Source organism: Papio anubis, chromosome 6 (genome assembly GCF_008728515.1).
Source record: "Papio anubis isolate 15944 chromosome 6, Panubis1.0, whole genome shotgun sequence".
In the NCBI taxonomy this organism is placed as follows: domain Eukaryota; kingdom Metazoa; phylum Chordata; class Mammalia; order Primates; family Cercopithecidae; genus Papio; species Papio anubis.
The window spans coordinates 104,239,761-104,266,170 of record NC_044981.1 but is presented as its reverse complement, the minus strand read 5'-3'; the positions used below and the strand labels follow the sequence as shown (position 1 = coordinate 104,266,170).

The 26,410-nt window shown below is 51.2% G+C and overlaps 1 protein-coding gene across 8 annotated transcripts in view; it reads left to right on the top strand.

The window, feature by feature from the left end:
* Positions 1-26,410, top strand: part of SYNJ2 (synaptojanin 2) — a 165,952-nt gene that overhangs the window by 38,820 nt on the left and 100,722 nt on the right. For all 8 annotated transcript variants that reach the window (XM_009205802.3, XM_009205801.4, XM_009205798.4 and 5 more), the window contains 3 exons: positions 7,999-8,269; positions 12,646-12,871; positions 22,101-22,184. In XM_009205802.3, coding sequence (XP_009204066.1) covers positions 7,999-8,269; positions 12,646-12,871; positions 22,101-22,184 — 581 coding nt within the window. The remainder of the gene's footprint in view (positions 1-7,998; positions 8,270-12,645; positions 12,872-22,100; positions 22,185-26,410) is intronic.

The window sequence follows — 26,410 nt, the reverse complement described above, 5'->3', positions numbered from 1 at the left end:
ACAACTGTGTGACTCCACCTGTGTGACTGACTCTGTGACTGACTCCACCTGTGTAACTCCAGTTGTGTGACCAACTACAACTGTGTAACTGACTCCAATTGTGTGACTCACTCCATCTGTGTGACTCCAGTTGTATGACTGACTCTGTGTGACTCCAGCTGTGACTCCATCTGTATGACTCACCTCAACTGTGTGACCCCCACCTGTGTGACCCCCACCTGTGTGACTCCACCTGTGTGACCCCCACCTGTGTGACTCCACCTGTGTGACCCCACCTGTGTGACCCCCACCTGTGTGACTCCACCTGTGTGACCCCCACCTGTGTGACCCCCACCTGTGTGACTCCACCTGTGTGACCCCCACCTGTGTGACTCTACCTGTGGACTGACTCTAACTATGTGACTGACTCTACCTGTGTGACTCCAGCTATATGATTGACTTCAACCATGTGACCCCACCTGTGTGACTCCAATTGTGTGACTCCACCTAGTCACACAATTGGCTAGGACTCTAGCCCTATAAATTCTCTAGCAGACAGCCCTCCTGGATTCTAGTTCCCACTTCCCAGCTGAACTGCATTTAATCTCTTGAGGACTGTTTTCCCATCTGTAAATCTAGGAACACTGCCTCATTTCTATGTTGCCTAGTTCTTCGGAGGTCCACATGAGTGATGCCTTGAAGAGTGTGGAGTGCTCCTCCAACACCAGGCAGGCTGGCCACAGGCAGTTTCTTAGAGTGTGACCTGGGGACACTGCCACCACTGAGAAGCTCTGCTGTCTCTCCTCTGTCCCTGGGAGGCCTGGAGGGAGGAGGGTGCTGAGTGAGAGGGACCTGGCCTGCAGAGGGCTGAGGATGAGGTGTGAGCTGGAGGGCCAGGCTGTGTGGCCTCGGGGTGTGGACTCCTGGTGGGTGACTCCTCTGCACAGGCTAGTAGAGGGCTGGTTTCATGGGCAGTCACTTCAGAAGGAGAATTCTCTGGAGGGGAGTTTGAACCCTTAGTCTTTTGGGATGCAGTGTTCTCTAGCAAGTCTTGAAGCGAACTGGCCTTTGTCAGTCTTATATTAATTTAATTCCTGTGCCCAGTGGTGGGATATTACCAAGAGAGTTGACACCCAGATCCCTGAGGGGGAAGCTCTGAGATGATGCAGCATTTGCCAGTTTCCAAGGTGTAAATTCATGGGCCAGGACTGATTTCAGGTTCCCAGAGTGGAGCTGAGGAAGGATCCATACCAGGGGCGCTCACCGTGGGTGTTCACTGCAGCAGCCGCCACTGCCTACTCCTCCCTCATGTTCTGCAGAGGGGAGGCGGGAGAGGGCCCTGAGACTATGCCGTGTGGGCACACGGTGCTTAGGGTTCTGAGCCTATGGGTGGCGGGCGAGGCTTAAGGGTCATCTGGCCGAAGCTTCCCCCTTCATAGGTGGGAAAGCCTAGAGGTCTTAAGTCCTTTGTTTGGAGCTTTTAAGTCTGAGGGTGTCTTTGTGAGCAGAGGGACAGATAGGATGGCTGGAGGGACCCCAGGGTTGGGATTGGCACAGACCAGGCTGGGAAGGTGAGCTCAGAGCTGAGACAACACAAGGAAATGCCAGCCCAGAGCCTAGTGGAAGGCCTGGGGTGGTCCTGGTAAACAGGGCCTTGTGTCTGCAAGCCACGTATCATGACCCCAACAGCCAGCTTTCCTGGCCTGATAACAAATGGCCTAGGACCTGCCGCTGGCCCTAGCCTCCATCTACCTGGCAGAGGGAGCTGCCAGCAGAGCCTCACTGGCAGCTCCCTCTGACCCATGCATAGCTTTGCTTTGTCCAGAGCCCTGCAACCAAAGCCTTTTACCTGTAGGGGACATCGAGACGACTGGTGCATCCTCCTGGGAGGCCCAGAGAGGGTGAGAGCCTTGCTGAGGCCACACAGGCCACGGGAGGTGTGCAGAGCCTGAAGCCTCAGTCTTCTGAGTTTTGTTTTTCCCCTTGCTGTGAGATCCTTGATGGTTTCAGGGCCCTGGTCTCTCCCTCAGCTGAGGGCTACCGAGACCCCTGCAAGCCTAGTTAGCTTCTTGGCTGTCAGAGAATTGATCCTGCCTCAGAAAAACAAATCCTGTGCTCTAGGTGGGCATTGGGAGGGGCCTCACACACCGGAGGCAGGTGGGGACCAGTGGCCTGTACCACACTGACAGGTGGCCCGGGAGTCAGCGGCCCCCCACAGTCTGGTGCTAGGCTCGAACCATGGCACTTTCCTTAAAACCCATAGTACAGACCAGGCATAGTGGCTCATACCTGTAATCCTAGCACCTTAGGGGGCCAAGGTAGGAGGATCACTGGAGCCTAGAAGTTCAAGACCAGCCTGGGCTATGTAGCAAGACCATGTCTCTACATAGCAGTGGTATCTACAGCACCATGCCAGGAGCCTGTAGTCCCAGCTACTTGGGAGGCTGAGGTGGGAGGATCACTGGAACCCAGAAAGGGGAGGTTGCAGTGTGCTGAGATCAAGTCACTGCATTCCAGCCTGGGTGACAGTGCAAGACCCTGTCTCTAAATTAAAAAACAAAAAGCAAACAAACAAAAAACAAACAAACAAAAAAACCCATGGTATACAGAGAACGCAGTCAGGCAGTCAGGCTATCAATGAGATTGGGCAGGACACAGTGAGGCTGGGACTGAAGGAGGAGGAAACCATCAGTGCTGGGTCAGGTAGGCAGGGCAGGGCCTTCCTAGAGAGGCAGCGCTCCCCACAGTGGTCCTGAGGCTTGGGTAAGGCTCTTCCACAGAGGCCTCTGTGGTTACACCCATTCCACCGACTGTCCGGGGCACACAGGCAGGGGCAGTTCTAAGGAAAAGTTTCCAGGTCCTCGGCTTTTTTCTATTATCGAGCACCTGTGATGGAGGACAGTGTTCTTGTTTCCCTCTGCGGTCGCCCTGCTTCCATGTTAGGGCAGAGGGCAGGCCTTCCTCTCTTCTGGAAGCTCACCGTGTGCCGTGCTCCAGGAAGTAACTCCACCTAGGATACCAGACAAAGGGACAGTCCAGAAGCTTGTCAACATCATTGAAATAAGGTCAGGACTAGGTAACAATCTGTTTGCAAGTCAGGTGATGTCCAATTGTTTGCTTCCCTCATAATGGAAGGAGAATTCAATTGGGGTATCAGCTGACACATTAGCAACCATTTTATCAGCAGGTTATTGTCGTTTTTCAGGCTAACTCAGAAGGACTTTGAAGAATCGAGTGACATTTCTACAATGAAGCCCTTTCCATTCTCGTCTATTTATTAATGTGAACAGGATTTTTTAGTGTTTGCATCTACAAAAATGAAAACTAGAATTAGAATTTGTGCAGAACCGACTTTCATTCCTTCAATAAATATTTATTCATCTCATTAAGAGATGGTTCCAACACATTATTACTTTTCGTATTAAATGATTATTTGTTGGCCAGGCACGGTGGCTCACGCCTGTAATCCCAGCACTTTGGGAGGCCAAGGTGGGTGGACCACTGGAGGTCAGGAGTTCTAGACCAGCCCAGTCAACATGGCGAAACCCCATCTCTACTAAAAATACAAAAATTAGCCGGGCGTGGTGGCGCATGCCTGTAATCCCGGCTACTCAGGAGGCTGAGGCAGGGAACCTGAAAGGCGGAAGTTGAACCCGGGAGGCAGAGGTTGCAGTGAGCCGAGATTGCGCCACTGCACTCTAGCCTGGGTGACAGAGCAAGACTGTCACCTCCCAAAGACCCCACCTCCTAAAACCATTGCCTTGGGTGTTCGTATTTCAGCATATTAATTTGGGGGTGCACACATTCAGCCAATAGCAGGTACGCTGGTTGACCACACTCTTTTAAAGGGGACAGCCAAAAAAAATTATTTGGCAAAGTGTTTTATTTACATTGTGTTGTTTACATTGTTTGACCAGTTAGGTTTCATTGGAATGATAAACCAGAAGTCTCTTTTTAAACACTTGGAGTTGAGGAACACACAGCTGCAGGGCTGATGGGGTGACCAGAACAGGATGTAGAAGCACCAAATATGCTACGTTAGGATGGAATTCCGAAGAGGGGGGACTGGAAATATGAGTGAAAGTTCCACGTGGTAAAAAAGAGCATGTTCCTGCAATCCTGTAAATAATAGATGGCGATGAGTATCACATGACTGCGTAGATTCCATGGGATACTGACAATAGACTCCCAGAGTTTTAGTTTTACATGTCAATATTTAGAATACACTGCACAATATATTATTTACAACCATGTCAACTACCGATGAAAACCTTCAGTGACAGTTTTAAAATGGGAAGGGAACGCTGTCTGAGTCCAGTGTGTTGCTGTGACAAAGTTCCATAGGAGACAGGGTGGCTTATCAGCAACAGACATTTATTTTGAACCGTTCTGGAGGCTGGAGGTCTGAGAGCAGCGGCCGGCAGATTGGTCAGCCGTGAGGACCTGCTTCTTGCTTCATAGATGCTGCCTTTCTCTGCATCTGACGTGGTGGAGGAGGTACAGGAGCTCTCTAGGCACAAACTCCATTCATGAGGGCTCCACTGCCATGACCCAGTCACCTCCCAAAGACCCCACCTCCTCATACCATCACCTTGGGTGTTCGTACTCCAGCATATTAACTTGGGGGTGCACACATTCAGCTAATAGCAGGTACACTGGTTGACCACACTCTTAAAGGGTACAGCAGGTCAGGGGCAGTGGCTCACACCTGTAATCCCAGCACTTTGGGAGGCTGAGGCAGGTGAATTACCTGAGGTCAGGAGTTCGAGACCAGCCTGGCCAACATGGTGAAACCTCATCTCTACCAAAAATACAAAAAATTAGTCAGGTAGGGTGGCGGGCATCTGTAATCCCAGCTACTCAGGAGGCTGAGGCAAGAGAATCACTTGAACCCAAGAGGTGGAGGTAGGAGTGAGCTGAGATTGCACCACTGCACTCCAGCCTGGGCAACAAGAGTGAAATTCCATCTCAAAAGAAAAAATAGCCGGGCGTGGTGGCTCACACCTGTAATCCCAGCACTTTGGGAGGCCGAGGCAGGCAGATCACCTGAGGTCGGGAGTTCGAGACCAGCCTGACTTATATGGAGAAACCCCGTCTACTAAAAATGCAAAATTAGCTGGGCATGGTGGCGCATGCTTGTAATCCCAGCTACTCCGGAGGCTGAGGCAGGAGAATCGCTAGAACCTGGAAGGTGGAGGTTGCAGTGAGCCGATATCACACCATTGCACTCCAGCCTGTGTGACAAGAGCAAAACTCTGTCTCAAAAAACAAATAAATAAATAATACATGCATGCATACATACAGACGTAAAGGGTACAGCAAACCAATCTGGTTGGAAACTGCTGGACTTTGGGGCTAGATGGAGCATGGGCTTAAAGTGAAACCTGCGTTTGCGTTTTGGCTCTAACACAGACTAGCTGTGTGCCTGGGTGAGTGATTCAGTTTCCCTGGGGGACAGTCACGCGTGTGTGAAATGGCAGTGGTAGCCCTGAGACAGCAGCATGGGTAAGCAGGCTGGCAATGTCATCTGCAAGGAGGTATAATTAGGAGCACCAGCTCTGGGGCCAGACTTGGCTTGAGTAACTTGCCCAGGCACTGTAGCTGGAAAGTGGATTTGGATCCCAGCTCCCCGCTCTGTCACCTTGCGCAGGCTGCTTAACCTCTCTGTGCCTCTATTTCCCTCCCTGTGAAACGGAGCTGGTAAGGGCGCCCTTTGCGGTGGGCAGGAGGATGGAGTCTGTGCCTGTACAGCTCCCCTGCCTCCACTGCGCCCACCAGACGCCAGCTCTCCTTACTCCCCTGTACCACTCCTGACCCTCTCCTCCCTGGACCCAAGAGCCCCAGAGCTCTGTGGCAATGCTGTTGTTAAGAGCCTCTCCTGGCTGCTACAGTGTTCCTTCCCCCAGCCTCCCCTAGGCCGTGGTCCTGCCCAGGAAATGCAACCTGGGACTGTTGCCAGGCACTCAGGCCCCCCACGCGGAGGCTGTTGAGGAAGTGGTGCTAGAAATCAGCTTATGACTCGTACGGAGTGATGTCATGCAAAATTTTCCATAACTCTGGCAGCCACAGGGGCCATCCTCCTGCCACTCCGAGGGCACTTCTGCTGAACTGTGCTTTTCCCTGCCCTGAGCATGTCAGAAAAGGCAGGTGGGTGCTGGGACTGCTCTGTGGCCAAGTTCTGATCAGAGGCTGCCAACCCCGGAACCCCACCTGTCCTACTTGAGAAGTTGAACTCTGACCCCTGTCCCTGTCCCCAGTGTGATAACTTCCTTTGTTCTTAGGTGGTTTCCTGAGGATGTGTCTGGGGAGATGTGATGGGGTCAACCCCCCACCCTGCTGGGACCCCTACCCCATGGCATATCAGCAGGCCCGTGGGAGCCCTGAGCCGCTCATTAAAGGAACACACTTTAATGACAACCACACGCCACCCTGCCACAAGCAGCACTCTTCTCCCTTTGAAGTATGATGAGGAAATTGGGGTGAGGGGCTGGTGGAATTGGTTGTTTTGGGGTCCCTTCCCAGAGTGTGGAGAGATCTGAACCATCTCCAGACCATGGCTCTAGATAGAGGCCCCTGATCGTTCGCAGAAGATCTCAGTGGGGTGGGAAGAGTGTCCTTGGGACTAGAGCCCTGCCAGCCCCCAAAGGCCAGTTTCTACCTGATGATCTCTTGGGCCCTGTCCCGAAAGTGGGGCACGGCGCTGCCAGGCACCCCCAATACATACCGTGTTGTGAAGTGCCCTTGTGAGCAGTGGGGGACAGGGAACAGAAAACCAGCCGTCAGCGGCAGCGAAGTGGTGCCCCAGAGAGGGCTGCCTCATTCCCCTGGCTGCAGGGTCCGACGTGGTCTTGGTAGCATTTGGCAGGAATTTATTTAGGAAGCATCCAGCAAACTGCGTGTGTGCGGTGCCGGGAGACGATGATAAAATGGTCCTGCCCCAAGGAAGTCCCTCCCCTGGGGGTACAGGGTGGGAAGGAGGTCATGAGCTTTGTGTGACAACTGCTGATGGGAATGCTATTGGCATGTACAAGGGGTGCCTGTCCGTGTCTTGGGAGAGCAAGGAAGGCTTCCTGGAGGAGTTGCTGCCAACTTGGCCCAGAAGGATGAGGAGGAGTTCTTCTGGTAAAGGGGGGAGGGAAGAGGCAGGATGGTCCCCACGGAGCATGTAGGGACACTCATGCTGTTCCAGAGGATGGAATGCTGGGCCCGAAGCCCGAAGTACTGTGAGGGCAGAGACAGGCAGGAGGTACGTGGAGAAGGGGTCATGGAGGTCTTGTTGGGCAGATGGTGGTGGGATGTCCCAGGCAGGGGGAGTATCTTGGGCAAGAGCCCAGGGTGTGAGGTCATGCTTATGGCACATTGGACCAGCTGGAGGACAGCCAGCTCAGGAGAGCAGCCGGCCAGGGTGTCCGCCCACATGTGGGGCAGCGGCAGGCTGCAGTGGGGAGGGCCTTGGGAGCTTCTGTTGCAGTCCTGCAGGGAATGGGAGCTGTGCAGGAAGGAAGGGCGGAGCGGCTGTGATCTGATGGCTTTGGGAAGGCCACTCCTGTGATGGAGTAGGGGAAGACAGACCCCAGGCCAGGGGTCCTGAGTCAAGGCAGTGGCTGAGGAGGCACTGGGGAAGGTGATTTGGAGAGGCTTTGGGGGCAGGTCCTGGGGGTCTGGAAGGGCTCCAGGCCAGGAATGTTCAGACTCCTGGGGGCATCAGAATCACCTGGAGGGCTTGTTAAAGCAAAGCTTGCCCCAGGCAGCTGGGCAGCAGGAATCTGCATTTCTAATAGGCTCCCAGGAGATGCTGACCCGCTGGCCAGGGTCCCATACTTTGAGAAGTCCTGCCCGAGGCTTACGGGACAGGGCAGGTTCTTGAGCCATTGAGTTGAGCAGTGCCGTGGGAAGTCGCAGGTGCACAGACGTTGCCTTCCTGGCTGCGGTTGAACCTGGGCTCCGTTTGTCCCCTCGGAGCTCCAGGCGGTCAGACTGGCTGCGACCCTGAGCTCTCCTGTCTGATTTCCTTTCCAGGTGGCACGTCTCTGAGCTTCCTGGTGTTGGTGACAGGCTGCACATCTGTGGGCAGAATTCCAGATGCTGAAATCTACAAAATCACCGCCACCGACTTTTACCCTCTTCAGGAAGAGGCCAAGGAGGAGGAACGCCTCATAGCTCTGAAGAAAATCCTCAGCTCGGGGGTGTTCTATTTCTCGTGGCCCAACGACGGTTCTCACTTTGACTTGACTGTCCGCACGCAGAAGCAGGGGGATGACAGCTCTGAGTGGGGGAACTCCTTCTTCTGGTGAGGCCCTGGGTCCCCTGCAGAGGGTGGGCCCTGGTTGGCACCTGAGGCCTTGACCTCCACTTGCACCACCCCCGGGTTATGGGGCACCCCTGGAGAGTTAGGACCCAGGCCTGCTCTCAGCACAGTGAGAGGAAAGCTAACCCTGAACTCACCGCCACCCCGACCCCTGGCCTCAGGGAATGTGTTCAATGTAGATTTGGAAAAGAAACCTGGTCCAGGCATGGTGGCTCACGCCTGTAATCCCAGCACTTTGGGAGGCCGAGGCAGGTGGATCACTTGAGGTAAGGAGTTTGAGACAAGCCTGGCCCACATGGCGAAACCCCATCTCTACTAAAAATAAAAAAAAATAAATGAGCTGGGCGTGGTGGCAGGTGCCTGTAATCCCAGCTACTCGGGAGGCTGAGGCAGGAGAATCGCTTAAACCCAGGAAGCGGAGGTTGTGGTGAGCCAAGATGGTGCTACTACACTCCACCCTGGGCGACAGAGCAAGATTCTTTCTCAAAAAAACAAAAGAAACAAACAAAAGAAACCCTGTTCCATAAGTAAAAAATCTAAGAGCCGACGTCTGCCGAGTGCTTCCTCAGTCCCGGCACCGAGCTCTGTGCTTCTGCCTGGATTCACTCAGTCTTCTCAATTATGGTTACCTCCAGTGTGTAGCTGTTTACAGCTGATGTTTATAAAGCACTGTGTTTGGGTCACCATGCTAAGATCTCTCTGCTGGTAATAACTCATCCTTATAATAAAAACCTTTATAATAATTATGCAGAGGCTCTGTTACCCCATTTTACAGATAGAGAGACTGAGGCATGAATAGTCGAGGGAATTTTGCCAAACTCCACACATTTAGTAAGTGGCAGAGCCAGGATTTGAACCCAGGCATTCTGGCTCCTGGTCCCAAGCTGGTAATCACAACGCTAAACCAATCCCATCAACGGGAAAGCTGAGTCACCCTGCCCAAGGGGACTTGTAGCAATGCACTAAGACTAGTCCTGGAGCCCAGGTGAAGGCGGCTGGATTTCTGTATATTTAAGATCTCCTGGTGCTTTTCACTCCACAGCAGGACAGAGACAAGAGTGGGACAACCCTGTAAATATGTAAATGATCTGTTGCCCTTTCTGGACATAATGCTGTTTCCGTCAGTTCGCACTGATGCCTAGAGATGCTAGGAAGAAGCAAAAGTGAGGAAAGTCCTGCCGTGGGAGTGGTTCCAATGAACCTCATTTAATGTAATGTTTTAGAATCCAGTGTCTGCCTTTTGAAGCTATATCAGTTTTCCCAGCTCTGAGACGGGACTTATGAGGTTTACTTCTGACCTGTTTGTGCCTCTCTCCCTTTGCCAGAGGCATCCATAGGTTTTCATCTGGCTTTGGTGCTTTGGATGCCACACAAGTGAATTCCTGACTTCTGGGAGAAGGGGACCCTCCCCACATCCCTGTGTCCATCCCAACACTCCCCACCCCCACATCCTCTTTGGTTCTCTGGTATTGTGGATATTTGGCACCAGTAATGTGCTCAGACTTCAAAATGAATGTGAATCAAGGCTGGGCGTGGTAGCTCACACCTGCAGTCCCAGCACTTTGGGAGGCCGAGGCAGGCGGATCACCTGAGGTCAGCAGTTTGAGACCAGCCTGGCCAACATGGTGAAACCCCATCTCTACTAAAGATACAAAAAAATTAGCCGGGCGCGGTGGTACACGCCTGTAATCCCAGCTACTCGGGAGGCTGAGGCAGGAGAATCGCTTGAACCCAGGAGGCTGAGATTGCAGTGAGCCGAGGTCATGCCATTGCACTCCAGCCTGGGCTACAGGGTGAGACTCCACTCAAAATTAATAAATAAACACTCCAGCTTGGGCTGGAGGGCTATAGGGCAAGACTCCATTTCAAAATAAATAAAATAAAATAAAATAAATAATAAAATCGTGAATCTCCTGCTGATCTCGTTAAAAATGCAGATTCTGGGACCGCAGGTCTGGGCTGGGCCTAGGATGCTGCATTTCTAGTAAGCTTCCAGTGCTGCTTGTCTGCAGACCGCAGGTTGATTAGCAGCCTCCGGGGTGGCATTTCTGTGAATCGCTAGTTCCATTGTGCAGGGCCAAGCATGTGCCCCAGAACTGTTACATGTTCCCCTAAAGGTGGCCAAGCTTAGGCACAGAGGGGCTGTGTATTATGAGGTATCTTTTTGTGGACGCCATGAACCTATTTGAAACCAGAACTGTCAGGTGAGCAGAGGTGAGAGCTCTCAGCAGCAGTGAGGGTCCTTGGAACCCCGAGGGGATCCGTGGCGGATCTGAATTGCACCAGCACCTTTGCAAATTCTCTTCCCTTTGCCAGCTCTGGCTGGAGGTGTGAGGGGCGCTAACAAAGGGAGGCAAAGGGGATTCACGAGATGGGGGCTGAGAGGAGCTTGGGAAGGAGGAGCCCCATGGTATCCCTTTCTGAAGGGAGAGGAGGAAGTCGCCAGCCTCCTCAGCTGTAACACGCTGGGGCGTGGTGTTTGGGCTCAGGGTGGAGCCCCCAGAACTGACCACAACTGAGTCACCACAGGCAGCGTGGTCCTGGGCTTGATCGCCTAAACCCCCACTGTTGTGGCGCAGTGTCTGAGGTCTGGAGACCCACAGCAGGAGTCAGATGGGGTCAACGCTGAGCGTGGCTGGCACGTAAGGGAGAGTGAGCAGCAGGGTGAACTCATCTTTCTGGGCTGGTAATTGATCACACTGACAGTTGCCTCCCAGTACAATCAGGTCCTGGGAGGAAACTCTTTGCGGGTCCTGGATATGAGCCATCCTCCCGCCAGAGGGCCAGGCAGTGTCACTAGAAACAGGGCTGATTTAAGGGTTGTCCCCTTGGCAAAAGGTTTCTTCTCCTGAGCCCTGGTGACAGTGGCCATAGCTGTGTAGGTGGCAGACTCTGGAATATTCTGGAGGCTTTGCCTTGATGCCACATGCAGATTTAATATATGTGTTTCAGAAGCTGGCTTATCATCTACATTTGAGAGGGTGATTTGGAAGAGGGACATACGGTTTTGTACAGCAATGCTTCCTAATCATCTTTTTTCAAGCAGAGGAGCGCTGTGGCCGTGCGACCTCAGAAGGGGTCAGACGCGGGCTGTGCTCCCTGTAGGGATGCATGTGGCTTCGGTCACAGTTGGGGAGGCTGACCTGAGAGCAGGAAGCTTGGAGAAGCCCCCTAGGACCCATCAGAGCTCACAGCACAGATTTCCAGCAATGAGAAAATGCTGCTGCTGTCTTTGAGGAAGGCTCAAGGGCAGGAATCGTGTTGCCTTTTTTAAACAAGTAGGGCACTGTGATCTAGATTCACTCAGTGCCCTGTAAGAGGGCATCTCCCGGAGATGGGTCCCCCTCCCTGGGAGGGAGTACAAGCCCTCAGAATGGTACCACTCAGGTCCCCTGGGTGCTGGAGCAAGGGGGCCAAGCCAGTCTCGGGGATGAGAGAACAATGTGGCCGCTTGCCAGTGCAAATGGTAATGTAGGGCTCCATCAGGAAAGGCTCAGGGTGAAGAACACGGGCTCCAAGCTCCATGACGCCACATATGGCTGGCTTTGTGGCCTTAGACAAGCACTTCACTTCTCTGTGCCTCAGCTTCTTTATCTGTAAAAGGGGGTCACTGATGATACCTTTCACACAGGGTCACTTCAAGGGTGACATGAGTTAATCCACCCCAAAGTACATAGAATGGGACTTAGTGCACAGGATAAATGTCGGCTGTCACCCTGTCATTATCATCATGGACTCCAGAGCCTAGAACAATCCACTAGGCATGGAGAGGGAATGCTTGAACTTTCATTACATTTTATTTTCCTCAGATCTTTTTAAAATTTATTTTGGATTGCTTTATAGTGCTCCCGTCATATTCATCTCACGGTACATGTGTGTGTATATATGGATAATTTAACTGTTCCCATATTTAATGTGATTTTAATCACTTATTTATCATGATTTAATAACAAAAGATGATTAATGTTTTACCGATGGGGCCTGCGATGAAAACTGTAGGGCCCACGGTGCTAACCAGAGGCCCCTTTGTGATTCCCCGAAAAGTGCACCCTGGCTCTCTCTCCAACTTTGCTTCCATTTAGCGACAGTGATGACCTGATAGTAGCTTTGGGAAAGGACTCCCTGGCCATCCTCCTGTACATGACACAGTGGTCCTGCTATTTGAGATCTCTTTGAAGCACATGAGCTTCCCAGATCTGTACAGCCGAAGTTCAGAGTCCACTGGGGAGCAGCATGCATTTGCTGACCCAGAATGCTGCACTGTGCGCCCCCCAGTTCCTCAGCCACACTCGCTGTCCAGGCAGCATGTACTGGAGGATGTCAGGTGACCGGAATTGGTGTGGGGCTGTGTTTTGCAGGAACCAGCTGTTGCACGTGCCCTTGAGGCAGCACCAGGTAAGCTGCTGTGACTGGCTGCTAAAGACCATCTGCGGAGTGGTGACCATTCGCACCGTGTACGCCTCCCACAAGCAGGCCAAGGCCTGCCTCATCTCTCGTGTTAGCTGCGAGCGCACAGGCGCTCGCTTCCACACCCGTGGCATCAACGACGACGGCCATGTGTCCAACTTCGTGGAGACAGAGCAGGTGAGTGCCCAGGCCCATCTGTGGCACCAGATGGTTCAGAGTGGCTGCAGCTCTTGCACGGCGCTTTCCACTTAGGGCAGAAGAGGCCCTGGCGTATTTGCAGTGGTCTCTGATCAGGCTCCCTCCTATATGTAGAGAACAGCACGTGTAATTGGGCTCTGCATGAAAATGTGACCTCTGGTTTGCATGATGTATCCTTTCTGATACACATCTCATGCTGGGAATATGCTGCTTAGCCAAGGTATTTTTAACAAAAAGGAACCGGGAATTTTTGGCATGGTCATGAAAGGTGGGCAGTTATTCCAAGGGCAGCTGACAGATGAACCAATTGGGTTTGAAAATTCTTTTAGGACACAAATAAGTAGATCAATACAATGGGAGATGAAAGAAGAAACCATTATTTTTTATTCTAAATCAACTGAAGCTTCTCCTGGAAGCCAGTATTAGCACCCTAGAGTTGTGAAATCTGCGTGTTAAGCAGCCGCTCCCATCCGCTCCCCTAGAATATAGCCATCTGCTTAGTTTCTCCTGAAGTTTTTTCTAAATTCTGTTCTCATTCCCAGAGATGCTGTCTTACAACTTTTTAATTTTTGCTCTAACTTGCAATCTGTAAGATAAGGCCACCATGTGGAATACCAGTGGCGTAAGCCGTAAGAAAGGAAAGCCCTGGAAGGCACATGTACAATACTCCTGCCAGGGCAAGCTCAGTGCCCTGTGTTTACTGAGTGAAGCTGTGGCTTTGCGTCCCTTCTCACTGCCGCTGCTGTGAGAGGAACGCCTTATGCGGACTTTGGCCACTTTAATCCAGCATAGGTTTGAGCACCTGCCTTTACTGTGTGGGACTTTCTGCCTGCTCCAGTGTTCAGAGGGTGGGTATGGAGATGGGAGGAGGCTCCTCTCGGAGTCCTCACTCGGAGGAACATCGGAGCAGGGGCCCTAACATGGGCAGCAGCTGCAATTCTGCTCATAATGTCTGCAATGTGGATATCAACGAGGCTGTTACATAAATATCTGGTTAAAAATGAGATTGCTTTTGGCATCTTCATCACGAAGTCTTTGACTGTTCCTATGTCTAGAATGGTATTGCCTAGGTCGTCTTCCAGGGTTTTTATAGTTTTGAGTTTTACATTCAAGTCTTTAACCCACCTTGACTTGATTTTTGTATATGGTGTAAGGAAGGGGTCCAGTTTCAGTCTTCCACATATGGCTAGCCAGTTATCCAAGCACTATTTATTGAATAAGGAATCCTTTCCCCATTGCTTGTTTTTGTCAGGTTGGTTGAAGATCAGATGGTTGTAGGTGTACGGCCTTATTTCTGGGTTGTCTGTTCTGTTTCATTGGTCTGTGTATCTGTTTTTGTACCAGTACCATGCTGCTTTGGTTACTATAGCCCTGTAGTATATTTTGAAGTCAGGAGGTGTGATGCCTCCAGCTTTGTTCTTTTTGCTTAGGATTGTCTTGGCTATTTGGGCTCTTTTTTGGTTCCATATGAATTTTAAAATAGTTTTTTCTAGTTCTATGAAGAATATCACTGGTAGTTTAATAGGAATAGCTTTGAATCCATAAATTGCTTTGGGCATTATGGCCATTTAATTATATTGATTCTTCTTATCCACGAGCACGGAATGTGTTTCCATTTGTGTCATCTCCAATTTCTTTGAGCAGTGTTTTGTAATTCTCATTGTAGAGATCTTTCACCTCCCTCATCAGCTGTATTGCTAGGTATTTTATTCTTCTCATGGCAATTGTGAATGGGATTGTGTTCCTGATTTGGCTCTCTTCTTGATTGTTGTTGGTGTACTGATTTTGTATCCTGAGACTTTGCTGAAGCTGTTTATCAGGTTAAGGAGCTTTTGGGCTGAGACTATGGTGTTTTCTAGATAAAGAATCATGTCTGCAAACAGGGATAGTTTGGTTCCTCTCTTCCTATTGTGATACCCTTTATTTCTTTCTCTTGCCTGATTGCCCTGGTCAAAACTTCTACTACTATTAACATGTTAAATAGGAGTGGTGAGAGAGGGCATCCTTGTCCTGTGCTGGTTTTCAGCTTTTGCCCATTCAGTATGATGTTGGCTGTGGGTCTGTCATAGATGGCTCTTATTATTTTGAGGATTGTGGATCTAATCAAACTAAAGAGCTTCTGCACAGCTGAAGAAACTATCAACAGAGTGAACAGGCAACCTACAGAAAGGGAGAAAATTTTTGCAAACTATGCATCTGACAAAGGTCTAACACCCAGCATCTGTAAGGAACTTAAACAAATTTCCAAGAAAAAAAAAAACATTAAAAACTGGGCAAAGGACATAAACAGACACTTTGCAAAAGAAGGCACACATGCGGCCAGCAATCATGGAAAAAAGCTTAACATCACTGATCATTGGGGAAATGAGAATCAAAACCACAATGAGATACCCCCTCACGCAAGTCAAACGGCTATTATTTGACTTGTGTGAATATTATTTGACTTATGTGAAATGAGATACCTCCTCATACAATAATGCCTATTATTAAAAAGTCAGTAACAGATGCTGGCAAGGTTGCAGAGAAAAAGGAATGCTTACACACTGTTGGTGGGAGTGTAAATTAGTTCCACCATTGTGCAAAACAGTGTGGTGATTCCTCAGAGACGTGTTCACAATAGCAAAGACGTGGAATCAACCTGAATGTCCATCGGTGGTAGACTGGATAAAGAAAATGTGGTGCGTATACAGCATGGAATACTATGCAGTCATAAAAAAGAAATGAGATCATGTCCTTTGCAGCAACATGGATGCAGCTGGAGGCCATTACCCTAAGCAAACTAAGGCAGGAGCAGAAAACCAAACACCACACGTTCTCACAAGTGGGAGCTAAATGATGAGAACACACGGATACAAAGAGGGGAACAACACACACTGGGGCCTATCAGCGGGTGGAGGATGGAGGGTGGGAGGAGGGAGAGGATCAGGAAAAATAACTAATGGGTGCTACTAGGCTTAATACCTGGGTGACAAAATAACCTGTACAACAAACCCACATGACATGAGTTTACCTGTGTAACAAACCTTCACATGTACCCCTGAACTTAAAATAAAAGTTAAATGTGTAAAAAGAGGAGAGAGAGAGAAGCTGTGGCCCAGCCGGGTGGTTTCCTCTTTTCTGGCTGATGTCTGCATGGAGAGAGTCCCTTCCCTGCCCCACTTCGTTACTACTTTCCTTTTATTTTTAACTTTTATTTAAAATACTGGTTTTGGATTTCAACCAGTATTTTAAGACTTGGGGTCTCATTTATTGCATCTCATCAAGTAAGTCCCTGGGAACCACTGTCCTTTAGCATCACTGTCCTTCCTAAAGCACTAGACATTCCAACACGGAAAATGAAAGCAAACTGCATGAGTGTCCTGGGACTGCCCGTAATAAAGTACCCCAAACTGGGTGGCTGAAAACGCACACTTATTCTCTCCCAGTTCTGGAGGCTGGAAGTCTGCAGTCCAGGTGTCGGCAGGGCCGCTGTCTCTTCGAAGCCCCCCAGGGAGGACCCTTCCGAGCACTGCTCCCAGCTCCTGGTGGTCCCTGGCAAGCATCTCTCCATCTCTGCCTCCGTCTTCATGTGTCCTCCTCTGCCTGTGTCTCTCCAGGACTCCAGTTATACTGGATCAGGGACCCACCCTACTCCAGCTGTCCTCATCTTAACCCGTTACTTCTGCAAAGACCCTATTTCCAAACAAGCTCTGAAGTACTAGAGTTGGGACTTCACCATATGGGTTTTGGAAGGGGCACAGCTCACCCTGGGATGCGGATGCCAGCTCCTGTTAGAGGACTGTGCTTTATAGGCAGCGCCTGTGGCCCGGTGAGAACTCTCGCTGCCGTCTTTGCTTTCTCACTTTTACAGACCAGCAAGCCCTGCCACAGACCAGGGTGGGCCTTGGCTCCAGCCACGTCGTGTCGCGTGCCTGCTGACTGGCGTTTGTCTCCTGTGTTGCCAGCTTGCTTGTTAGAGCTCAGAGGCAGGGATCTTGCCCCCACATCTCCTGAATCTCCCACCTCGGGCGGCCTGGCAAGGCCGTAGAGATGTGAACAGCCTGCCCTTCCAGCTCCTGGGGTACAGCCCGATGCTGCTGACATTGCCTCCACCTCCCTTGTCGGGGCTGGGGAGGGATTTCTTGGCTCCCATAAGTCTTTGTGGGCTTCCTAGTGTGTGGTTTTTGTCCCTTTTCATCCTCTGGGCTAGACAGGGCTGCTGTCCATGAAGTCCCCACCCAACCTCATGCCCAGGAGCAGCAGTGATTGACAGACAGCTGGGCACCACCACCTGCCGCTCATCCATGGATGCAGCAGCTGCGGACGCTGCCCCCGCCCCACCTAGAGAGCGTAACTTAACCCCAGTGACTTTGTTAACAAGAGACGCATAGCGGAGCCCTGGGAAGGTGGCCCTGCACCCACAGTAGCTCTTGGTTGGGTGCTTATGTTTCAGGCTGTGCTGATGAGCCTGGAGGTGCCCGGGCTGGCCCATCCATCGGAGACCCCGGACAGCCTGGCTACCCAGGAATGGGAGCCATCACTTCCCAGCGCTGAGTCCAGGGTTGTCCGCATGGGCCTTCAGCAAAGGCTGACTGAGCCTGCCAGGTCCCAGGCTCTGCTCCTGGGCAGGTGGGCACGGGGAGGCAGTGGTGGTGTAACGGGGGCACAGCAGGAGTGGGACAGGTGAAGCTGGCCCTGGCAGGCGCTGCTGCCCTTCCAGGTGGTACTTGTGATAGGTGGTGTTCAGCTAGTGACCCCTGCCTGGAGGGCAAGGGGAAGCACCGCAGAGCCAGGGCAGGAGAAGCGTGTGCTGCACGCAGCCCAGGCAGGAGGGGCATGGAGCAGAAAGAAACACAGGTGAACCGGAGGAGCAGAGAGGGTTCATGCTTCCTGCACACATGGGACCAGGACACGGGCCTGGTGGGGGGTGAGCATTCCTCCAAGCCAAACAACACAGGTGTGACAGCCCCTTTTCTAAAACATTATGGAGGCAGGAGGAGCAGAGATGGCTGCAGGGAAGTGACTGTTCCTCAAAAGCAAGAAACTCATGTTGCCTCACTTGTATATGCCAAGGGAACCCCTCACTTTCTGTCTCTGGAGTCACTGAATATTTTTATGTCACTTGATAGCAGTACAGATGCTTAGGTTGATCTAAGTTCATTTTTAAAACACAAAACACATCTTTAAGTGGAACGCACAGTTAATATGCTCCTGTGAAGTGGCAGCCCCACGGCGTTCCCTGGCTCCGCAGCCGCCTGCTGAGGACGGTTCTTCTAGGATGAGTTGGGAGAGTGGAGCAAGGCTCAGCCTGCAGGTCCTCGCTGAGCTCAGGGAAGCAGCCCTGTGAGGATTGGGCTGCCTGGTCTGCAGGGGAATCTGCCTGGGACCCTGTTGAGATTCACCTATTTCAGATGCCAGTGATTTGCTGGGATTCTGGGGAGGTCCCTCGGGGAGCCTGGCACATCCTACCCCCTTGAGTTTGCAAAGTCACAGCTGAGGGCCTGTGTTGGGACCGTGTCATGAGCCCTCCATATGCATCTCGCAGCTTTGCTTATGGTACAGGAGCAGACTGTCTGATGCTTCTGAAGACCTTTACCATGCTCCTATGGACAGAGTCGGGTAGACTCATTCTGGTAGCACAGCGTGGCCTCCCCGTCCAACTGACAGCTGAGGAAGTGGCAGGCTCTGCGTCTCGATGGCCTCGCCCCAGGGTGCAGGGAGCAACTTTGAGGAAATGAGTGCTGAGCCCCCAGTAGGAAGGACTGTGCTGGGGAGGCAGGTCAGCCCCTTGTGGTGCCGCCCGCAGGTCACACTGGCCTAGGGCCCCTGCAGAGGAAACAGGATCCCGCAGCCGGGCCTGCTGGCCATTAGTGGAGCGTGCGCACAGCGATGCGGTCATCGTCTGGCAAACAAATGGTAGGACCGGACCAGGAGCAGACTGGCTCCCTGTGGTGGAGATTCTTGGCAGGTGGATCAGCTTCTCAGGAATTAATTCTCAGGGAGCCAGAAAAGGGGGCTCCTCCGCTTTTGCTTTGGTTTAACATGTTTCTTAGGAGGAATAAATAATCTTCCTTCCCCAAGGCAGGCTGTGTGTGTGTGTGCGCGGGTTGTATGTGCACAGTGTGTGCATGGTATGTGCATTTATGTGTTGTACATGTATGTGTCATGTGTGTTTGTGTAGGCATGTGTGTGGCGTGTGTGCCGTGTGTTTGTCATGTGTATGTGTGCAGTGTGTGCATTTGTATGTTGTATACACACGTATGTGGGTGGTGCATGTGTTGTGTGTGTGCACGCACACATGTTGTGTGCATGTGTAGATAGCATCTCAGCCTCCTTGGGAGGAAGCCTTGAGTCTTTTTGGCTCTGCTGAGTCATAGCTGGTGGGCTTGCTCTGCAGTGCTGACTCACCACGCAGAAAAACAAGACAAAAAGTCCCCTCAGTCTATTAAAAAAAAAAAAAAAAAAGATGTAAGATAAATATTTGGCTCTTCAAGATAAGGCCACTGACTCATTCAGGGAGGTTAGGATGACTGCGTGTCCTCCCAGGAATGCAGACTTGGAGATAATTGGTTTGTAGACACTGTATCCGGAAGTAGAAGGTCAGCAGAAAGCCTTTCAGATAGAAGGTATATGCACACCTGTGAGTTTTCCTGCCTCGTCCCTCTCTTTTTATGGCCATTAGGTTTCTGTTCCCACTGCTCTGGAAGTGTCACTCAGGGTCACCCTCCGGCTGCTCAGTCTGGGATCTAGGCACTGGCCTGGCCTCATCACAGCACTGGCATGGGCCTCCGTCTTTTCCTTATGTGGCCCCACTGCTCTTCCTGGTCTCCCTCCCACGTCTTGTCTGTTCCTTCTTGTATCCCTCCTTCCTCCCAGGGCCCAAACTCTCTCCGACACCAGCAGGTGCCCTTGTGCATACTCATAGCGTCAGTGCCTCTGGGGAAGAGAAAACAGCTTTGTTTTTGAGTGGCTACTCTGCTGGGCCTACACCCCCTCACTTACTCCTCAGAGCTCATCCCTTCTCTGTGCTCAAGGTGACATGAACCTCCTGTAGAGAGAGGGAAACCAAGGCTGAGGATGGCTAAGTAATGTGCCCAGGGCCACCCTGCTGGGCAAATGGGAGTTTGCAAAGTGGCAGTCAGACCCAACTTGTGCTAATACCAGAGCCCACTTTCTCTCCTGCTTCCACTCTCTGTCCTGCCTCCCCACCCCAAGAGCCCTCTGTCAAAATGGCATCTGTGAGGTGAGACATCACTTCTTCACTGGTGTTAAAAGTTGTTCACCCAGAATGGAAACGGATCACTTGCATTTGACGGTCTAGTTATGCCCATCGCCTTGGGAACAAAGAAGGCAGTCCTGGTGATAGGATGGGGTGCAGATGTCGCCTGCTTCCCTGTGGAGGAGGGGATGGAAAACTTTCTTCTTGCTCCAGTGTGGGCAGGGAGGGGCATACAGAGCACTGATGACCCTCGGTGTTTTCAGAAGCTGGTTCTGGGCAATTCTCAGCTTGGGAGGAGCGTGGTATGATGCTGGAAGTGGCATTGTTAGCACATGGCAGTCAGAGTGAAGGGAGACATTCCTCAGCGTAAATAGATCATGGGCATTGGTTTTTGTTGTTGTTTGGTGGTTTTTGGATCTCGCTCTCTTGCCCCAGCTGAAGTGCAGTGGTGCAATCATAGCTCACTGCAGCCTCGTCCTCCTGGGCTCAAGTGATCTTGCCTCAGTCTCCTGAGTAGCTGGGACTACAGGCATATTCCACCATACCCAGCTAACTTTTTAAAAATTGTTTTTGTAGAGATGGGGGTCTCACTTTCTTACCTAGGCTGGTCTTGAACTTTTGGGCTCAAGCCAGCCTCCCACCTTGGCCTCCCAAAGTGGTGGGAGTATAGGCGTAAGCCACCGTACCCGGCCTGGATATTGTTAAACATTGTCTTTACATACAAATGTTGGCCTAGTTGGTTTCTTTTCCAGGAACCTGGGCCTATGCAGGGCACACACGTCAGTCAATTGTGTGTACCTAATTTCATGGTAGCCAACTATGTCTGCAGCCGTTCAAGCAACCTGCTATTTTATTCTGTTTTGTTAGTAGAAGAATGGAGTATAACAACTTTGCTGGTACTCAATACCTGGAAACAGACAGCAAGTTCTTAACGCACGCTTTTTCCCTTTGGAGATTAAAGGATAGAATTCTAGTTTGACAACGTAGATACCAGGCTCCTGTTATTCCTGTGGTCCAGGGAAACAGTGGCTCTAATTTTCAGGTCCTCCACTGCAGAATGACTCATTCCTGCGTGATCTGAGCGTCATCTTGCCCGTATGGAAAGCTACCCTGTAAGGGAGCAGGGCGGTGAGGAAAGGCAAGGACCACAGCAGCGCCCGGGCCACCCTGCCAGACCAGGCTAGAGTTGCACAGATAAAGGCCCCACATCTGATAAGTGCCGCCGCCTGCCCCTGCTGGCGCTCAGGATCGTACTTCTTGTCCTTTTAAAACTCCCTTGCACTCCAGCGTCATTGGAGGCCTGCAGGCACACTCTGAAATAGCTGTATGTGTGGGTGGGGAGGAGATAGATGTCTTAAAGTGTAAGGATCATTTCTTTCTCCGCAGGTGCTGTCACACTGGAAGCTTGTGGAAACCATGTTGTGTGTGTTAACCGAGTGGTGTTTTAAGAACACAGTGGGGCAGGGCCAGGACCAAGTATGAGGTCAAGTTGAGTCTTGTATTGTCAAGTACAAGACCGGCTAGCACAGTCAGCGAGGTCTTTTGGCTATCACTGGTGCATTTTATTTCATTCAGTCCTTTTCTCATAGCTCTCTGCCGCTTAGCTATTTGCCAAGGTAAAAATAGAGGGCTCTAAGGAAGGTTACATTCCAGAGCACATCGGCTTCTGTTCATACAGGGGGCGGTGGAGGGCTGTTGCTGAGATTTTCAGGGTGGTGATAAGGTTGTGCCCTAGAAGTGTGAATTCCCGGAGACCCTGGGAGGCCCCAACCCCCAGCAGACCCCCTCCTCAGAGGCTGGTCGACAGCCAGTATACCCACCCAGCACCTGGCCAGAGGTCAGGGCGCACTGCCAGCCATGTCGGGTGGGGGAGCAGAGGACGCCAGAGTCCACCGTCCGCCCTTCATTCTGGCTGGTGTCGGGTCACAGGCGGCCGGATCCCGTTACCCAGCCCAGGACATTCGGTTTCATTGAAGAATACCTTTCCCTTTCTGTTTCCTTGTGCCACAGACGATTTACATGGACGATGGAGTGTCATCTTTTGTCCAGATCAGAGGCTCCGTTCCACTGTTCTGGGAGCAGCCAGGGCTTCAGGTAGGTCATGAAAAAACTTAAATGTCCCCTTGTGATGTTGTCCGCCCTGCCCTTCCCTTCAACAGCGGGGGAAGATTTCTTTTAACATGTTCCTTTCATGGCATAGTTTCCAGTCTTTTTCCTTAGCCCTGTTGTGTTGAGCTGAGCTGCCAAAGTGTGCACACGTGTGTGTGTGTGCATGCGTGCATGTGTGTAGAAAACACAGACACCACTTTGTTGCTTCTGGTCGGCAAGGGTGCTGTGTGAAGCCGCTGACTCGGGAACGGTGCTGTGGTGCCTGCTGAGTGGGTGCCGCCAAGTGAGCTTGGGTAGCGCCGCCTGAGGTTAGACCCTGAGTTCGGTGTACTGAGGACGTTTCTGAGAGCCGTGACTCTCATAAAGGGCTCCGGGAAGGCTCTGTGGCTGCGTAGGGCTGGCACTCGGTGCTGCCTGTTGTGGGGCCACGTGAGACTTCCACAGCTTTCCCGTGGTTTCTAAAAATAGCCCTTGCCGTCCAAAGCTGGGCTCTGGTCAGTGCCAGAGAGATCTGGCATTCTTTCTCCTGGGAAGAGCGCAGGGTGGGGATACATTCCAAGAACACATTTGTCATCAGTGGAATGGCATGCTGCCTCCTTCACCAGGGTCTCTAACAAGGTGGGTTGTGGGCCGAGTGGACTGGAGGGGCCTCCCCACTAATCCCCAGTCTTCCTCCCTGCCCCAAGGGGACGTGGGTGCCTTCAGAAAGCCTCTCGGCCAGGGCCTTTGTGGCCTCTTGGCTCTTCTTACCGACAGCTCTCGTGTGACTGCATTTGGGTTGCCAGCTAGTGGCTAGCAGGGCCCAGAGTGCCATCTGCCAGGTTCCAGGGGTTGTTTGACAATGCTGGACTCAGGGTCCCCTGTCTTGGGTTCAGCTTCTTAGCCTCGCCCTTGACTTGACCCTGTGCCCGGAGCAGGTGAGTCACTTGTCCCCAGCGCATCGTGCTGACAGCATTGGTGAAGTTCTGGGTCAGCCTGGGCAGTGAGATGGATGAATGGAGGTCCCGTTTAGGCTCCGTGCTCTGGTAGGGGGAAAAGGCTTGATTAACATTCAGTCTTTCCACTAGAAAGAGCCCACCGCTGTGCACGAGATAACTGACAGCCTCCAGAGAAATGCTCCTGAGGACAGCAGTGACACAGAAATTCCTCCGGAGGGCTGCCCAAAGGAGGTTTATGGAAAAACAGCTTTATTGCAATATAACTTACCCATTTAAAGCCTACAACTTGGTGTTTTTACTGCATTTACAGTGTTGTGTGACCACCACTGTAATCTAATCGTAGAACACTTTGATCACCGCTAAAAAACTTCGTCCCCATTAGCCGTCTCTCCCATCCCCTCCAAGTCTCCCTCAGGCCAACTCGCCTGTTCATCTGCTGTCTTTATCTATAGATTTCCCATTCCAGACATTCCAAAAGAGTTTTTGAAACCTGATTTTCTTTAAATATGGAGTTTTCCTTTGGAAACTTCTGGAGCTCTGTATTCAGGAGAATGAAAGAATTGATCGAATGAGTATGGCACGAAAAGGAGATAGGGAGACCGTCTTGTGTTTCATGTAAAGTTTGTAAGAAATCCAAAAATTAGGGCGATGGTCATGATGGACTCTTAGAATTTGGGAATGACCTTTTGGAATTCATCCATTCCACCCTGTGACTCTCAGTTCAGCGTGTTCCTTTTTTTTTTTTTTTTTTTTGAGGTGGAGTCTCACTGTGTCACCCAGGCTAGAGTGCAGTGGTGCAATCTCGGTTCACTGCAACATCTGCCTCCCGAGTTCAAGCCGTTCTCCTGCCTCAGCCTCCCGAATAGCTGGGACTACAGGTGCCCACCACCACGCCCAGCTAATTTTGTTGTGTTTTTAGTAGAGATGGAGTTTCGCCATGTTAGCCAGGCTGGTCTCGAATTCCTGACCTCAGGTGATCCACCTGCTGCGGCCTCCCAAAGTGCTGGGATTACAGGTGTGAGCCACCACACCTGGCCAGTTCAGGGATCCTTCTTCCAGGACCCCCAAAGGGCTGTCCTCCAGGCCACGACTGGGGATGATTCTGACTCTTGGTGAGTTCCTCCTGTATTGCACTGCTGCGTCTGTCCAACTATAGAGTGTTTTGGGGTGTGCAGGAGTAAATCTGATTCTTCTCCGTGTGACTCACCTTCAGCCCTTGGAGGGAGTCTTCTGGTTCCCTCTTCTTCTTGTCTTCTCTAAGGCCTCCCAACTCCTTTGGCCACCTTCTCTCCTGTTTCTAAGACTCTCAATGTTCTCATCTCCCTCATCTAAAAAATGACACTCCTTTTTTGTCGTTCCCCTCTGAGATTTCGTTTTGGTCTCCCCCTTGACCTTCGTGCTGCCTCAGATGTAGCCGGACCTGCCATGGGATGACTGTGCCTCAGTCTGTCAGGGGCCAGGAGCAGCGGACCCTGAGATCTCAGCTTTTTGGCAGCTGTTTCACCCTCTTAAATTCCTAACACTTGTGCTACACCAAAGCCTGCATGGTTTCTTCTTTTTGTTTTTGTTTTTGTTTTGTTTTTTGTTTTTGAGACGGAGTCTTATTCTGTCACCCAGGCTGGAGTGCAGTGGTGCGATGTCAGCTCACTGCCACCTCTACCTCCTGGGTTCAAGTGATTCTCCTGCCTCAGCCTCACAAGCAGCTGGGGTTATAGGCACCCACCACCACGCCCGGCTAATATTTTTTGTATTTTTAGTAGAGACAGGGTTTCATCACATTGGCCAGGCTAGTTTTGAACTTCTGACCTCAAGTGATCTGCCCGCTTCGGCCTCCCAAAGTGTTAGGATTACAGGTGTGAGCCATTGTGCCCGGCCTCCGTGGTTTCTTCAAAACAAGTTTCAGAAGGCTTTAGTGTTCCTTAATCTTATTAAGGATTTGCTAACCTTTGGGCCTAATACCTGTGTTTAGCCTCTAAACACCACTCATCATCAAAGAGAGATGAAGTCATCTTCAGAGAGGGCCAGGAGGGTGGCGGGAAGTGGTGGTCTACCATCACTGGCTTCAACTGTCACTATCAAGCCTAAGGCCGCTTCTGGTTATTTTTCTCCGCTTTGAACTTTTTCTCTTCCTTCTTCACTTGGGTTAGATGAAAAGTGCAAAGATTTTGGTGTGAGTAGCTTGCATATTAAGCTGCAATGCTGTCCCTTCTTGATGGCTGCCGGTGGAAACCCAGGAGCCTAGCAGGCTGGTGCAGGGGTGGGCAGAGGGTCGTGGATGAGGATCTGTCTGCATGTTTTCCCAGGAATGGTGCTTTCAGTATTTCCTGACTCCATTTCTAGCAGCCGTGTACCTTTAATAAATTTCATTTTTACTGTGTAAATGGGTTGTGCAGTTTATAAATAGCCACATTGAAATTTTACCCTTAAAGCGAATTGCTCCCTAGTCTAGCTAGTTCAAGAATCTATTTATGATCTGTGTCTGTGGTTGACAACTTTGCTCCCCTGGTCATTGTAGAAGCTTCCTCACCCTAATATGCCTGTACAGACACATGCCTTGCCAAGGTGAGTTCAGTCTGTCTTTTGAAGTTTCCTGAAACTGAACCAAATGGAGGAGGATGCTGAGTAGAGCAGACCTCTCTTGCCCTACCTTGGCCTCTTCCCTGCCAAGTTCATTGAGTTGTGGCACTGGATGGGCACGTTTATGTGTTTGTACCTTTATTTGTTCCAAAAAGGACACGAGATGGCTTGTAGTATAATAGTTTCAAAAATAAGTGAAGAGGTCCGGATGAAGGGAGTCGAATTGGTGCCCACAGTGCGTGCCATGGGTCTCATGTGCGTGGGAAGGAATCTGACACTTGTTCCAAAAGCTTTCCCACAGCCACCACAGAAAGAACCACGGTCACAGCCAGTTTATGACAGTGACTCAGAGCACGAGCTTTGAAGCTCTGCAGACCTGGGCTCAAATTCAAACTCTGGCTCCTCTGCTTCGTAACCATGTGTATTTGAGAGGCTCTTGTCTGTGCCAAGCCTTAGTTTACTTTTCTGTAAAATGGGGCTAACAAGATCTCCCGTATAGCGTTCTAGAGAGGATTAAAGAACATAGTATAAGAATTTGGCTGGGCGTGGAGGCTCACGCCTGTAGTTCCAGTAATTTGGGAGGCCGAGGTGGACGGATCACTTGAGGTCAGGAGTTTAAGATGAGCCTGGCCAACATGGTGAAATCCCGTCCCCACTAAAAATGCAAAAATTAGCCAGGCGTGGTGGTGGGTTCCT